The sequence below is a fragment of the Mastacembelus armatus genome, chromosome 1 (assembly GCF_900324485.2).
Source record: "Mastacembelus armatus chromosome 1, fMasArm1.2, whole genome shotgun sequence".
In the NCBI taxonomy this organism is placed as follows: domain Eukaryota; kingdom Metazoa; phylum Chordata; class Actinopteri; order Synbranchiformes; family Mastacembelidae; genus Mastacembelus; species Mastacembelus armatus.
Window position 1 is genome coordinate 5,079,438 of NC_046633.1, and position 14,340 is coordinate 5,093,777.

General features: G+C 39.4%; 1 protein-coding gene across 3 annotated transcripts in view; it reads right to left on the reverse strand.

Annotated features, from left to right (window-relative positions):
- sorbs2a (sorbin and SH3 domain containing 2a) overlaps positions 1 to 14,340 on the reverse strand; it is a 43,131-nt gene that overhangs the window by 12,100 nt on the left and 16,691 nt on the right. For 2 of the 3 annotated variants that reach the window (XM_026304514.1, XM_026304513.1), the window contains 13 exons: positions 13,204 to 13,230; positions 12,963 to 13,087; positions 12,022 to 12,681; positions 10,906 to 11,331; positions 9,230 to 9,356; positions 8,569 to 8,744; positions 6,717 to 6,783; positions 5,780 to 5,830; positions 5,436 to 5,652; positions 5,129 to 5,243; positions 2,743 to 2,814; positions 1,053 to 1,109; positions 252 to 301 (listed from right to left, as the gene is read on the reverse strand). In XM_026304514.1, coding sequence (XP_026160299.1) covers positions 252 to 301; positions 1,053 to 1,109; positions 2,743 to 2,814; positions 5,129 to 5,243; positions 5,436 to 5,652; positions 5,780 to 5,830; positions 6,717 to 6,783; positions 8,569 to 8,744; positions 9,230 to 9,356; positions 10,906 to 11,331; positions 12,022 to 12,681; positions 12,963 to 13,087; positions 13,204 to 13,230 — 2,170 coding nt within the window. The remainder of the gene's footprint in view (positions 1 to 251; positions 302 to 1,052; positions 1,110 to 2,742; positions 2,815 to 5,128; positions 5,244 to 5,435; positions 5,653 to 5,779; positions 5,831 to 6,716; positions 6,784 to 8,568; positions 8,745 to 9,229; positions 9,357 to 10,905; positions 11,332 to 12,021; positions 12,682 to 12,962; positions 13,088 to 13,203; positions 13,231 to 14,340) is intronic. The other variant, XM_026304516.1, reaches the window with a different exon arrangement.

Sequence of the window (14,340 nt, forward strand, 5' to 3'; positions counted from 1 at the left end):
GCTAGGTTAATTTATTAAAAAAAATGATACAAAACACCTTGCCTTTAGTGACAAAAGCAAATAAAAATAAAGAGGAACCCTTGCAAATGACCTTTGAAAGCAGGTTTAAAGCAGACTATCTGTACCAGAGACAGGCCCAGATAAAGCAGAGTTTTGATTCCATGCTGAATCACAACAAGGACCACTACTGCTGAGAGGATGGGGGAGGGGGAAAGGAATGATGCAGAGAAAATAAAAGAAACAGAAGTTACCTCGCAGGTCTCTCTGGAGCCTTATCAGCAGGAGCAATGTGCAGGGATGTCTGAAATAGGGCAGACAACAAAAGACAAAAGTGAGCTCCGCATGAACAAAGGCAGAGCAGTTCACAATGCACAGCCTGCATGCGGTTGTTGCTGTGTCACACTTAAAAGGCTCCCCCCAACGAAAGCTGTGATGGATGCTGGTTCCACATAGTTGGCACACCTGACAGAGGAACACTGCCAATAAAAAAAAAATTATAAAAAAAAAAAACAGTGAAGAAAAATGCCTATTTTCTCTTGGGCTGCTCTGGAGGATGATGGCAAAGGATGTTTTGAGAGCTCTGAGCTCAGGGGGCAAAAGCTGTGCTACAAAATCTGGCATGGACCGCATGGAATGGGTCTTGGCAGTAAACAATGTTTGTTACACTTTAGTGGCAACATTTCTCAAAGGAAATGTTACATGTTGCAATCATGCAACAATGTTGGGATCATAAAAATTTTGTTTTGAGCTTCATATTTGTCATGAAACAGATAATAGAAAAAACTGAAAAAAATGTCTACCATACAACCAGCAGAATTTCATACAATTCCCAGCAAAAGGATGATTTAAAAATTATATGTTCAACAGTTTTGCAAAGCAACATTACATTCTTGTGGTCAATGTCTGACACATTGATATGAGATAAAAAGGCATTGTTGCTATACACTCACTCTAAACAATCATATCTTACATTTGTCTCAATATAAGATTCTTATGATTGGTTAGAAATTGTGAGATTAAGACTAATGGAACACTCATGAATGTGAAATTACCTCAATGTGCCGGCGAGTGGAGATGTCTGGATTATAATCCAGCCGTTTTTTAGGAGGCTTGAGCCCCAAGCAGCAGCAGTGAGCAGAATGAGGAGGAGGAGGAGAGGAGGATGAACAGGAGGAAGGTGAAGACAAGGTGAAGGAGGAGAAGCAGTGGTGATATCATGGGGAAAAACCAAATAAATATGTGGAGAGAGTGACACCAGTTAGAGAATCCGAGTAACCAGGGATGGGCTAGTTCACATATCTTGCACTGCTGATTTGCATGTACAATGCACACATACATTAAGCCCTCACTGTGCAGTATACACACTCTCACTGACAAGCACACCTGTTCATATGCACATTCTAATGCAATCTAGTGATGCATTGTTTCTATGCTAATCTCAAAATAGGAACATTGAAACTTCAGTATGTCAACCCTAAAATAAAATTAGGTCTGCAACATGTTGTACAACACACATCCACACAGAAATGTGCCCATGTACCACACACACATGCAGAGTGAGAACAAGCTATAAAGCAAAAAGCAGAGTGAAGCAAAAGCTGCAGTGATGTGTTCATTTGAGAGTGCAATAAGCACTACCAAATGTTGTGATTTCATGTTGGTTTACTAGTGCAGATAAATTACTGTTTACTCAGTCAGTCAAAAAGTCTTGTACCCATTCTGTCACCTAAATAAACACTCATACACTCAATCAACATACTGTGAGATTCTCACAAGTGCATGTAAGAAAACCATCTTCATTTTAAGAACTTATTCAGTGATGTGAAATCTTCAGAATATTGCAGGTAGAAATCTCAGTATAGAGCCCAACATAACTTTTGAAGACACAAAGTGATGCCAGCTCCACATGTGACATTTCACCTGAACATTTCAAATATGCCAGCAAGTCAGCACCTCATGTCATGCTCTGACATGGATAGAGCCATGTCCTCATGACACTTTGTAAATCAGTTAGGTTGGGGTAGTTTGATCTCAGAACTGTGGCTAGAGGCAACCACTGCTCTTAACCACTAGGGTTTTATTTCCACCAGCATCCAGCAGAGGGCCCAAAAGCCATTTAGATTGCAGGTATGCAGAGGTATCCTCCATCAAAAGTGAGGATAAGAAAAATCAGAAATGACTAAAACATCCAAGGAGTAACTGCCTGAACAACAAAGGTTCATTATTTTAAACACATTTTACCATTTGTAAGAGATCTTAGATACTTATCCTAAAATTGTTATGCAGAACAAAAAAGGATGTTTATCAACGGGAAACCTTTCCACTCAATGGCAATGTTATGATTAAATGATGTTTCAGGTCTGCCAGCCAAGTCAGGAATTTTAAAGCATCTTGAGCACACTGCTTTTTAACTTATTTTCCTGCTAATTTGGGAAAGATCAATGCAAATATAAACCAACTGAAATAAAAAGCCCCCAGGTTTGTGTGGTATCTTTTCAGTGCCTGCTAGCCACCAGACCAAAAAAACCCAGCAATCCAAAGACATAACACAATCTGTCACACGGGTGGGGTTGGAGTAGGGGTGGGAGACATCACAGCACCCAACAAGTACCACATGCCCAAACAACTAGCCCCACCCAGTCTATTGGTACAGACATAAAAAAGACATGGTTGAGGTAGAGAAGGTGATTGTATGACTGTAGCAGGGTCGTGGTTAAAGAAGTAGCTATGGCCCTGACTTACCGGCCGCCCAAACTCCAGCTCGGAAAAGAACTTATACCAAGGCTCGTTCTCTAAATCTATGTCATCATAGGTCTGGGAAAGCATGACAGTGACAGAGAGAAACATAGAAGAAAAGAGAAAAGAAAGCAGGTGTGGAAAGAAGTCACACACAAAGAGAGACATGGAATTTATGGTTAGGAATGAGCAAAGGTGGCCCAGGGAGATGGGTACAGGATGAACCAGGATGAAGATTTATGCTGTGTCACGGGGATGGTGATGATGAAAATCCCACTTACAAGGCAGCATACAATAGTGCCATATTATCAGACACTAATTACACTTGTATATACTTAAAAATCTTATATACACAGTGCAACACTTGCCACCACTGGGGATGAGAAGGCAAATAATTTAAATAGGTTTCTTTAATTTGATATTCATTAATTTCATTTGCATAAAAAAACCTGGAGATCCCTTGACACAATCCTATTATCACTGCCTTTTAAGCCATAGGGGCTAAATGACAACTAAGGGGAATCAGCATGTTAATTTGAGCAACACATATTTAACACACAACCTCATTATCCACACATTTTGTGTGGGCTTAGTGGCTGGCATGCTAAATACTACATGGCAGAGAATTGCAAAATTGTCACCAGAAGAACTAATAACCTTTAAAAGGAAGAAAGTGCACATACTGTATTAAAATGGAAAGGACATAAGGGATTATTCACATGGGATTAAGTTTCACTTCTGCATTAATATAAGTAGTACTGCTTCATAGTCAGCCAGCCAACTGACCCAAATTATCTTCGTTAGTACAATCGACCCCCACATGTCTCAAAGGGTAGATTTATGGAGGAGGGAGCACAACTTCACCACTGCTGATGTTCAGTACAATGATGCATTTAAACACCCAACTCAACTGAACAATTTTCATATCAAATCAACCTGCAATAAACAGCCTGCTGTAATGTTAAGCATTTACATGAAGTGAAATACGTAGATGGGCCAAAACAGTGGTTACCACTGTGTGGCACGTTAATCATCTAATCATCATTTCTGTTGTGTTTACACTCCAACAAGCACAGCTTTCACTGCATGTTTCCATTTACAGTGTGTGCTATAGTCAACAGACTTATTAATTTTCAAAGAGGCTTACTGTTATTTTAACTGCAGAGATGATACAGTGGTTGCTACTCTCTCTGCTCTTTCTAACCTCGTTTCCACATGAAAACAGACTTTTCACAGCAAATGAAACACTTTCAGGTATAGATTTGGTGGTGTCACATCTCTCGTACTAAAAACAGAATTTAGCTCTCAGACAAATGAGTCACACTGTAAAAAAACAGTAAGGCCTGAAGCAGATTGCCAATCACACAGGCACCGTAGACACACAATAAAAAAAAAAAAAAGTAATGAAACAAAGTGCCAGAAAAACTTTGTAGTTTGCTTTTTGTTTGCTCATAAAATCATACAAATGGACACCTCACCACCGAACAGGATGTTTTAGGTGCTATTTGTTGCCTTGGAGAATAGAGAAAAAGGTACTGAGCAAACAATATATACCTGTATATGGAGCATCAGACAGCAGATTAGCCCGCGTGGGTTCAGTTCTTCTGTCTATCATGCACTGCTTCTGTCTGATTCATGCATTACCACCTTGGGAGTGTTCTCTGCATACATCACATTAAACATCTATGAATCCTTTACAAAGGCATTTTTGTGTACCCTTTCTCAATATAAAAGACTCATCATCTACAACACATTCTCCATCTATCTGTCTTTAATGTCTCTTTTATTGGCTGCACTCCCTCCACACTAATTATCTGAGCTGTCTGCATTGTCATTCACCCCAGACAGCGTGAACTTGTACATCAGTACTCATGGATGCAGCACTGGAAATCTTCATATCTGACAGAAATAAATCCACGCCAAAACCCATAATATAAAAATATCTTAACAAAACAGTAATGTCTACAAAGACAAATGCAGAAAATTAGGAAAGTAAATTATCCTCTTCTCAATTCTACCAGTTTTTTTGTAACTCTGCTGTGTTATTTAAATTAATTGTGCTTAATGTGGTTTATCTCTTCAGAAATATATCTTCTATTTAGCTCCAGTGTAGCAAAGTAGCAAGAGAATAATTCTGTACTGAACAATAACAAGAACTGTTACAAAAAATAGCAACAGACTCCCATTACTGTTACAGGAATTTGAATAATCGTTGAAGTCCTCCTTGATGTATTCAAAATGCTGTAAACAAATTTTATAGCCTGAGCTGATTATTTCATAGGTTAAGCAAACATGAAACAAATGGGTATAATCATGAGGGCTAGTAACTTTTCACTGAACAGATCAGAATTCAGTATATTCAAGTGAAAGGAAAGTTTTTTTAAATACTCACTGGTCTTTCACGCTCCAAAATGGATGACTTCCCAGGTTCATACTCAAAAATACTCTTAGGCTCTGCGCGGTACTTCCGTGTGTCCACTTTCCTGTCAGGAGGACCCCATTCATTCCTGGTGCAATACAAAAAAATTAAGTTGCCAAAAACAACCTAAAAGTAAAACATTTATTATTTTGAGTACAATTTACATTTTAAAAGCCACTTTAATTTTAGATTTATTTCTAAGTTTGAAGCCACTCAAAGATGTGTGCCAGTATTTATGAACAATGACATTTTGTTAATAAAAGAGACAGGGTCCTCTCACATGTCTAGGGAGTCTTTGTCCCGGTCACTATCCCTGGCCCTCAGCTGAAGGAGGGATGGCATGGGCGGAGGTGGTGGGGGTACAGGGGATGGTGAAGGTTCCCGAGGTCCCAGATGCCCTCCGTTGTCTAAGGGACTCTTTGACAGTGGCCTGTAGGTATGTGTCCGAGGAGCGGGGTGGGCCATGGTGGCATCGGATGATAGGCTGTATTCATCTGCTAAGTACAGTATCGAGAAGACATTGGTGAGAGATGTAGGTAGAGCAAGTCAGAGAGGGGGAGACAGATTAGGAAGAAATTACTTATTGTATGAAGCAACTTTTCTTCTAGATAAAGCAGGTCTTACCATTGTTTATGACAGCGTATGTTGCATTGTATGAGTCAGAGTAGTCATCATCTGCAGAAGAAAGGAAAAAAAACTATTTGGGATGCATGCAAAACCCTACTTTATAGTACATAAGTTACAACTTTGCAACTTCCACCTCAGGGAGAACAGTACATTTAGTGAGCTTCACTAGAGTCAGTTACAAAGTATTATTCCAGCAGTCAAAATATTTGATAGAAGTATTAGAACAACCCTAGAGGCATAATCCACTTCTCGTGTCCACACACATAATCAGCAGATTCCTAATAATTATTTTTCCCAAAGTCACTGTTTTTTTAAGCTTTACTGGTCACTTGTGGACATAGTTTATTAGAAATATAGAGTTTTTAAATCTGTTTTCTGCAAATGACAAACACACAATTTCTTGAGTCACCTTTAAACCTACTAGATACTCAAAAGATAGACCTTTCTCGGGACTGGAGTACTGCTTTACGCTAGAAAATCACTGAGGCTATATGGATATTCAGAGAGACATGGGAATTCTCTGATGCTTTAGAAAGAAGCCTATAGATGTTTTTAGGCAAATCATAAAATTGTGTGTGCGTGTGTATGTATGTGCACTGCAGTGGAAAAAGCCTGAGCAATTCAGAACAAACGAGCCTTGTACGGACTGTGTGATTCTGTCGAGCCCACAAAATTAGAGCAGATTTCCCAGGACAGATCTGTCTATTAGAGGTTTCTCTCAATTCCTCCTCTTCAGACTCTCTTGCTCACATCTAATGAGTTCTGGCTCTGAGATTCTTTGCTTCTTTTGTTTTAACAAGAACTGACACAAAAAAACACACACATATACACAAACAGCATGCATGCATGACCTATTTGAATCATGCCTGATTATAAAAGGGAATGAATTGCACGTAGTGGGGTATTCTGCCCTTTAATGATTCTGCTGACTTACCTGCTTTATGAACCTTATGGATCTGTTTGAACATAGTTTTGTACCAATCTTTAGGCCTATCCACCGTCTGTTGAGAGAGGAATAATCATAAAGATTTATGTGCTGTGAAATGTGACATAAACTGTATAACTGAAACTAGAAGCAGGAAAAGGTTCCCACTGTTTTAAAGGGCATTACTGAGCTAAGAAAAACACATGCTCAGACTTTTCAGACATTCATGCTTTACTCAAAGGGAATAAAACACATGCTGAGACATAAGTAAATTATTGATAAAGAATTATTTATCTTACTTGGAGACAGTCTATAGAGACTGTGTTTTTAAGAAATGATCATCAAGCTTGTTCAGTTAAAATTTATCAAGGATCACTGGAAACTTACCTCAAGGATAATGTCAAGGATATGTCCTACGTTAATATAGCTGATGAGCAACACCCCTGACTGCATCAAACCATCAAGAATCACCTTGAACTCCACCCATCACTAACCCCACAGTCAACTCATGGGCGGTAGAGCAATACTACAGTAGAATGTGTCACCAAGTATATCAGCTGCAAAATCCTTGTTTACATTTCCAAAGATTGGATGATTTTAGCTACTTTTCTCTCATTTAATTCATTTCTGACCAATTGTGTGATAATACCTCACCTACATTACTTTTTTTTTTTAACCTGGAAATAGATCATAAGCTTAAGGTGCCTTAACTTCCACTTTGCTGTCACTTTAAGAGAAAAATATATGCTGTGCTCTTTTTAAAAATGATTTTCGTAATTTTTGCACTATGGCTATGATGTTATCATTCTCAAAATGTAACTGTACAGTGCATATTTTATACTCAAGCATACATGATATAAATTGCCACAATTTACAAAACATATGGCTAACGCAGCCATAAAAAAATACAACAGTGCTATACCAGTCACCAGACAAACTACATGGTACTTTATTTTAGTATGAATATGCATATTAAAATAGAATGTGATTTTTGATGACTTGTAGAAATCAATATGAGCGTATTGATTTTGTAGTATAACCGATGCTATGTTGCTACAAAAATCAGGAGCTCATGGTGCTGTGCCCAGAAAAACGGAGAAAAAAAGGAGAAACCTGGTATGTGTGTCTTTGAGTATACAGAATAGCTCCAACAGCCACTTCAAAAAAGCACTATCAAATGGTAGTGAGACTTAATCCTCTCTTTATTCAGTAGCACTAAACAGTGTCTGGGCTTTGGTCAGAGAAGAGGCATTTGGCTCCACAGTGAAGGAGTGCATGTGAGACTGTGCATGAGCTCTGGCACAGCCAAGAGAAAGGCCAATTGCCCCTTCACTCTCCACGGTTACCAAATAAAGTGGCCAGAAAAATGTTTGTCTGCACACCATAAGAAGCATCTATTTTTCTTCTTTCCTACATTTTTCTTTTCACCTTCTCCCTTTGCAAGTTTCACCTGCTTCTTATTCTTCCTTTCTCTTTCTTTCATTTATAGTTTACCATGTCTGCCTTTACATTCTGCTCTTCAAAAAATAAATAACCGAATGAAGTGCTAATACATGAAAAACCTTAACAGAAAAAACACTTTGACGTAAGCAGCGAGGGCGTTCCAGTACTAAAGACCTTGTCTAAGCCCATCTTTATAACCAGCACACAGAAAGACCATAAAGAAGAGTGTGTGTGATAGGGAGAGAAAGGGCTGTTAATATAGGGTCAAAAGTTGTTGACAGCTGAAAGTAATCCCCTCTCGTAAGACTGATCACATATCAAGACTAGTGAAATGGGTCAAAAGGAAACACTGTGCTACACTACAACAGCTATCTGAGTCAGCCTGCTAGTGTTTAATTCTGTGCATGCTTGACCTCACCGTGCGAATGGCGATAGGGATGCCAGACTCGTCCACAGGGCCAATGCCTTCATAATGGGGTGCTTTAATGACGGACACCTTTTTTTCTTCTTCTGAGAAGCGGGCAATAGGCACAGTGCTGCGTACACTAGTGTGGCCAGACACTACAGACTCTCTAGTGATGGACTCACTGCCTTCTAGATCCAAGAAGGAAGAGGAAAGAAGAGACAACTATTCAGAAATATGTCCTCCACATGTGACAGTAAAGACATTTATTCTCTAAAGACCCTTTACTTCTGATATGGTTACTCATAACATTTGAATAAAATTATTGCAGACACTGTGAGATTAATTCACAAAGGCCCCTTGAGCGACTAGACAATTCTAAGCACTTTCAAATTCAGAGTACAGTATATTTGATACATAATGAACAAAACTTTATTGATTTTTTTGGTTATATGTTGTGGTTTCTAGACTTAGCTCCAGCTGGGTTTCCAGTTGGACTGTGCCCTTTCACAAAGGAACAATATGATGATTTTATGTTCTGCATTTCTGTGCAACCTTTCCTAATCATGTTTTAGATATTTTTGAAATTTTTTTAAGTGTGTCTTGTGAGCAAAGAATTCCTGGAAAAAGTTGCAGTATCTGACAGAAGCGGGAGGACAAAAGAAAAGCGACTCACCTGAACGCCTACTGTGTCTTTGGAACCCAGTGTGGAGTGAGGCTGGGGGTGGAGGATAGGATGGAGGGGAAAGGGGCCTTTGTGGCTGGCTAGTACTTCCATTCATGGCATGAGAGATGACCTGTCCCTAAGATTGACCCACACCAGAAACAAAAGCATAAGACAATAAACATCCCAAATGGCAGTCAAATGTATAATAGTGGACAATTTTATAGATTTATTACAAAATAGAGTTTAAATTTTAAAGCAAATGAAAACAAAAAAATGATTAGTTTAATAAATCCAACATTAGTTATCTTATGCTAGAAACACTCATAGGGATAGAAGAAGCAGGTCTGATATAGGAAAGGGTGTACATTTAGACAGATTTTGGATTGGATGTCATTCACATAAAGTGCTTAATCTCAAGTGAATGTACAACAAAAACTGTTAGTGGGCAAAAGCAGCAATTACTGAATCACCTCACTCTAAAACAGAAAAACAATGATTAAAACAGCCATGGTAAACATGGACAACCCTTTCACATTCAGGTACATTTTATTATGAAGTTGTAACATAAACAAGACAGTGGTCATGATATGGTTATAATGGGAGGCTCTTCTGAAGAATGCTCTCCCATTCAAAAATGACACAGGGACATATGATTTAATTTGACAAAGAACAAAACACAGGATTTAAACTTAAAAGGCTCTGTGTTCAGATCAAAATTCACAATAGTTAAAAACTAATCACTACTTGCCAAAAATGCCAAAACAACAATTTTAGACTGATCAGTTGACAGCATCTCAAATCTTCTTGAACCTTCTGCTTTCACAAAGACATTTTGGACTGATCTGTTGTGTTAGACTCATCTAAATTTAGCTATTAGATTACGTAGTCTAATCTGTGTTTCTTATCTGAATGAATCTCCTGCTTGGAAAAGCATCCAAGTCAATCAACAGGTGGAATTATGGTTGGGAAAGGAAACTGTGCTGGAATAACACAGATGGACGTGTTAGAGACAGAGTTAATTACTTTGTTTTAAAAGAAGCCAGTGTCAGACTGGATAATGCCATCATAACAAAAAAATTTAGTCTTGTGTAAGTGGGAAGACAAGGTACACATGCCAAATTACGCCATGATCTAAAGATGTACCATTCTTTGTCATGGTCCCTTACATATACTCCCAGGGTAATATGACAATATATCCGGAAACCTAACTACTGCAGTCCTCCCACATCCCTTACATTATAAAATCCTCCAAATTCCCATTGGATGAGTTCAATCTTTCAAGGTGCTAACAATCTACAGCGCACAGCATCCGACTGAGTACTTCACACTGCTGTCACTGAAAAAATAGTTATGTTCTGTGATGAATTCTTGATATGAACAGGCCATAAGAGACAGTACAATTGCACTGGATTGCAAAAAAAAAAAAAAAAAGAAGAAGAAAAAAGAAACAGAGAAAAGCACACAGTTCTAATGAGTACAAACACATTAATACAACAAGGGAACACAGCGGACTGAATTTAATGTCAGTATTTGGCAGGGTGCAGTTGATGGTTAGTGGAAGGTGAAACTTGGTAGTAATCATTTGTGGAGGTTTGGTTCAGCCATTGAAATGAGCTGGAGAGGGAGGGAACCATTTGCTTCTGGTAATGATTTGTGTTACAAGAGTGACTTGTTGGGATAATTACGTTAGTGACAGTGGTTGCTGCAGCAGTGGAGGCCACAGAGGCTGTTAGCACATCATCAGGGCCAGCAGTGGATGTGTAGGTAGAGACATGGCTGAGGGTGGGTGATGGCGTGGGTGAGGCACCAGGTGAGTCCAGGCTACAGACTTGTAGCTCATCCAGCAGACCCGCCGTAGATGACGAGTAGTGGCTAAGAGCTGACACCGTCACAGGGGAGGCCGAAGGTGACAGGCAGCCACCGATGCTCATACTGCTGACTGTGGTAAGGCCTGGCCCGCTGACCACACCAGATGTGTAGCCAGCTCCACTAGGAATGTACGGGGTGGGTGACAGGGCCTTGGGCATTAGGCCTGACATGTAGTCAAGTGATTCTGAGCTGTGGCAGCGGTATGGAGAGTGCCATGCTGAGGGGTCAGGGGATGGAGGCCCCTGGTGTTGGAGGGAGAAGGAGTTGATTGGAAAAGGAAGAAAGGGGAGAGTGCTTAGTGATTACACTCAATACGGATGTTGTCACAAAGGATGTGTGGAAGTAACGCATGAGCCTAAGAGAAGGTGAAAGGCTCTTGTGAAACCATACTCAAGTGTCATGAGACAGCATCATCTTCTGAAACACAATTAATACTGTGAAATGAAGAGGTTCTGTTAGTTCAAGCTCTGTGAAAGGCAGCAAAATATACAATAAATTAAACACTTGGTTATCACACATACAAGCTCATGTCAAATCAGTTAGTTTGACTAGTTGGATGGCAGCACCAAGACTAACAAACTAAAGGGCAACACACACAAGCAGCATTTGATGTGTATCAAAACACTTGCACATGTCTTCAGGGAACACCAGTATCAGAAATCCCAGTGTTCATACGCATCATCAAATCAGAGGCACTTTAATCACTTTTGCACCCTGAATTTTGCACATCTTGGCTAAGCTATATTTACTACTTTTCTGTTTTCTGTGTCCAGTGTGCAATAATGGAATCAAATGATGTGACACAACCGGTGTGTTACCCTTTAACCATTCTTGATGTCACCAATAGAAAAATCCAGTGATGTTTTCATACAGTGACTTTAAAATGTAAACAGTCTCTTTTTTGCTCTGTGTTTATGTGGTCAGTTATGTACCAACAGTTCTGCAGGAGAAGGTCTTGGTGGAACTGTTGGTGGAGCCTTCACCATCTCAATTTGGGATAGAGTTGGACCTGGGGTTTGACACTGGGCTTGATCTTGAACGTTGGGCTCCACTGTGGGATTTGGAGGCTGGTGCTCTGTATTTTTCAGATGCTCAGGGCCCAAGTGGACAGAAAGCAAGGCTTTATGTGTTTGGGGCTGATAGAGAATGGGGTCTTGTTTTAGAGGGGGGGAAGTGGATATAGGGGATCCTGTGGTGTGGGGCTCAGCTTGAGAATACAGATCATGGTTGAGGTGAGCAGGGGGGTCAGGGACGGTGACAGGGGTTAGTTTTAGAGAAGATACCTTACGTGTCTGGGCCTTTGTATTAGTGGTGCCAGATTTTTTACAATTGCTAACATCATTTCTAACAGTGTATGGGTGTGGCTGTTGAACTGGGTTTTCACTGGTCTCTGAGAAAGAGTAAGAAGATGTGCTACTAAAAGTGTATGACTCTTTCAAAATTGCTTTTTCATTCTGAGTGAATATTAGTGTCCCAGGACTAGAATCATTAGCCAGGGCAACAAGGGAGCTGTAGTCTGGAGGATTAGTGCCAGTGGGTGAAAAGTGGAAACTCTCTCTCCTGGGGGGTGGCAGTGGCACATCACTGATATCCTTATTGGCCAATTAGAAAGGAGTCCACAGTCCAAACAACAACAACAACAAAAATCATCAGTGATTAATCATAATCAAGTTGTTCACATATATTTCAAATACACTATGGGTCTGAAAATTAGTTATGTGTGGTCATATCATTGAAAACAGCTTTTTTCCAAAGGGACTTTTACAAGCCAATACAATTATGACACTGCTATTTCAATTGAGCTTTAAAGAGCAGCAAAAAAGAAAAATGCTAAATGTCAACAACTGTCACGGTAGTGTGTAAGGTACTTTACCTGGGTTGGAGACTTCTTGTCCTGCAGGTTCGGTCTGACACTGCGGAAGCCTTTGGCAGCAAGAGATGAGCTGCTAGCATCTCCATTCTTCAGTCCATCAGTTGCACTGTGTGACCGCCAAGAATCTGAAGATAAAGTTAATGTTATCATCACACACTACAGAGTTTTGATTAAGTTTTCTGACTTCCTCTGTGGTGTCGTGATTCTCCATCAGACCTGACCAAAATAATTAGAGACTTACCCAAGTCTGATGAGTGAGAGTCACTCCCTGGGAAGCACAGAAGACAGAAAAATGTTTGTACTATGAATGCATGTGGGGTCACATTAATCTCTGACCAAATGTAATTTCTACTGAATAGGTAGTTACACAATATACTCTCATCACCAAAACCTGAATGCAGATACGGGAGTACACAGGTCTGAAAGTCATATGTTTAGAGGTGTTTCTGCTTTAGCCTAACTTCATTTTTATAAATGGGGTGTATACGTTAGTATAATGCACATGTACAATATCTCACAAAATCAACAAAAGCTGAACATTGGCACCATCTTGAAGGGAGAATTTATTGTCTCACATGTAATGCAAGTTGTCTGTCAGCTTTTGAGAATGGAAACTACAATACAGGCAAAGTAACAATGAATTAAGTTTCAAGGTTTATTATGATGTTGCCAGACTGCAGATTTCTAAAGTCAAAATTGCCACAGCCCAAGTATAAAAGAAAAACAGAGACAACTACAGTAGCTTTTGGAAGTGCAGGAATGTAGATGCAATTTAGTCCCCTGCTATGTGAAAAACTCTTTGCTTATTCATTATGACTTGAGCTGTAGCAAATTATGTATGAAAAGCAAATATGCAACAAATTTAGGGTGAAGAGGCTTACAAATACAGAAGATCTACTGTGAGTTTACTTGTATATAAGTGAAACACTGACCAGCAACTAGAATTGTGTCATTTTACACAACAGTAATGTCCACATTTTTCATGAGGTTTAGGGTCAAGTGATATGTGTCATGCCTGACCAAACAATGCTAACATAGGAGAAACAGACCAGCAATAGAAAAGAATAGCCAGGGAAAATGTAGGCAGTAGGAAAAGTTGAATAAACTGCACATTTATATGGGGGAATGGTCAGGAGCAGTATGATGGCATGATATATGAGAGCTACGAAAGGAAAGATTAGCATCAACAACAAGTATGTGTAGTATGACTGATTTGGGAAGAAGAGACTAAACAAAAAGAAATAAAAGAATTTTACAATGAACTGATGAGAAAAACATAGCAAGTTATCACTGGTAGCATCCCACAGTCCAAACATTGTTTAGGCATACTGAAAAAGCCACAGATTATTTGAAAGTATTTCAAATTCGCTCAAGCCAT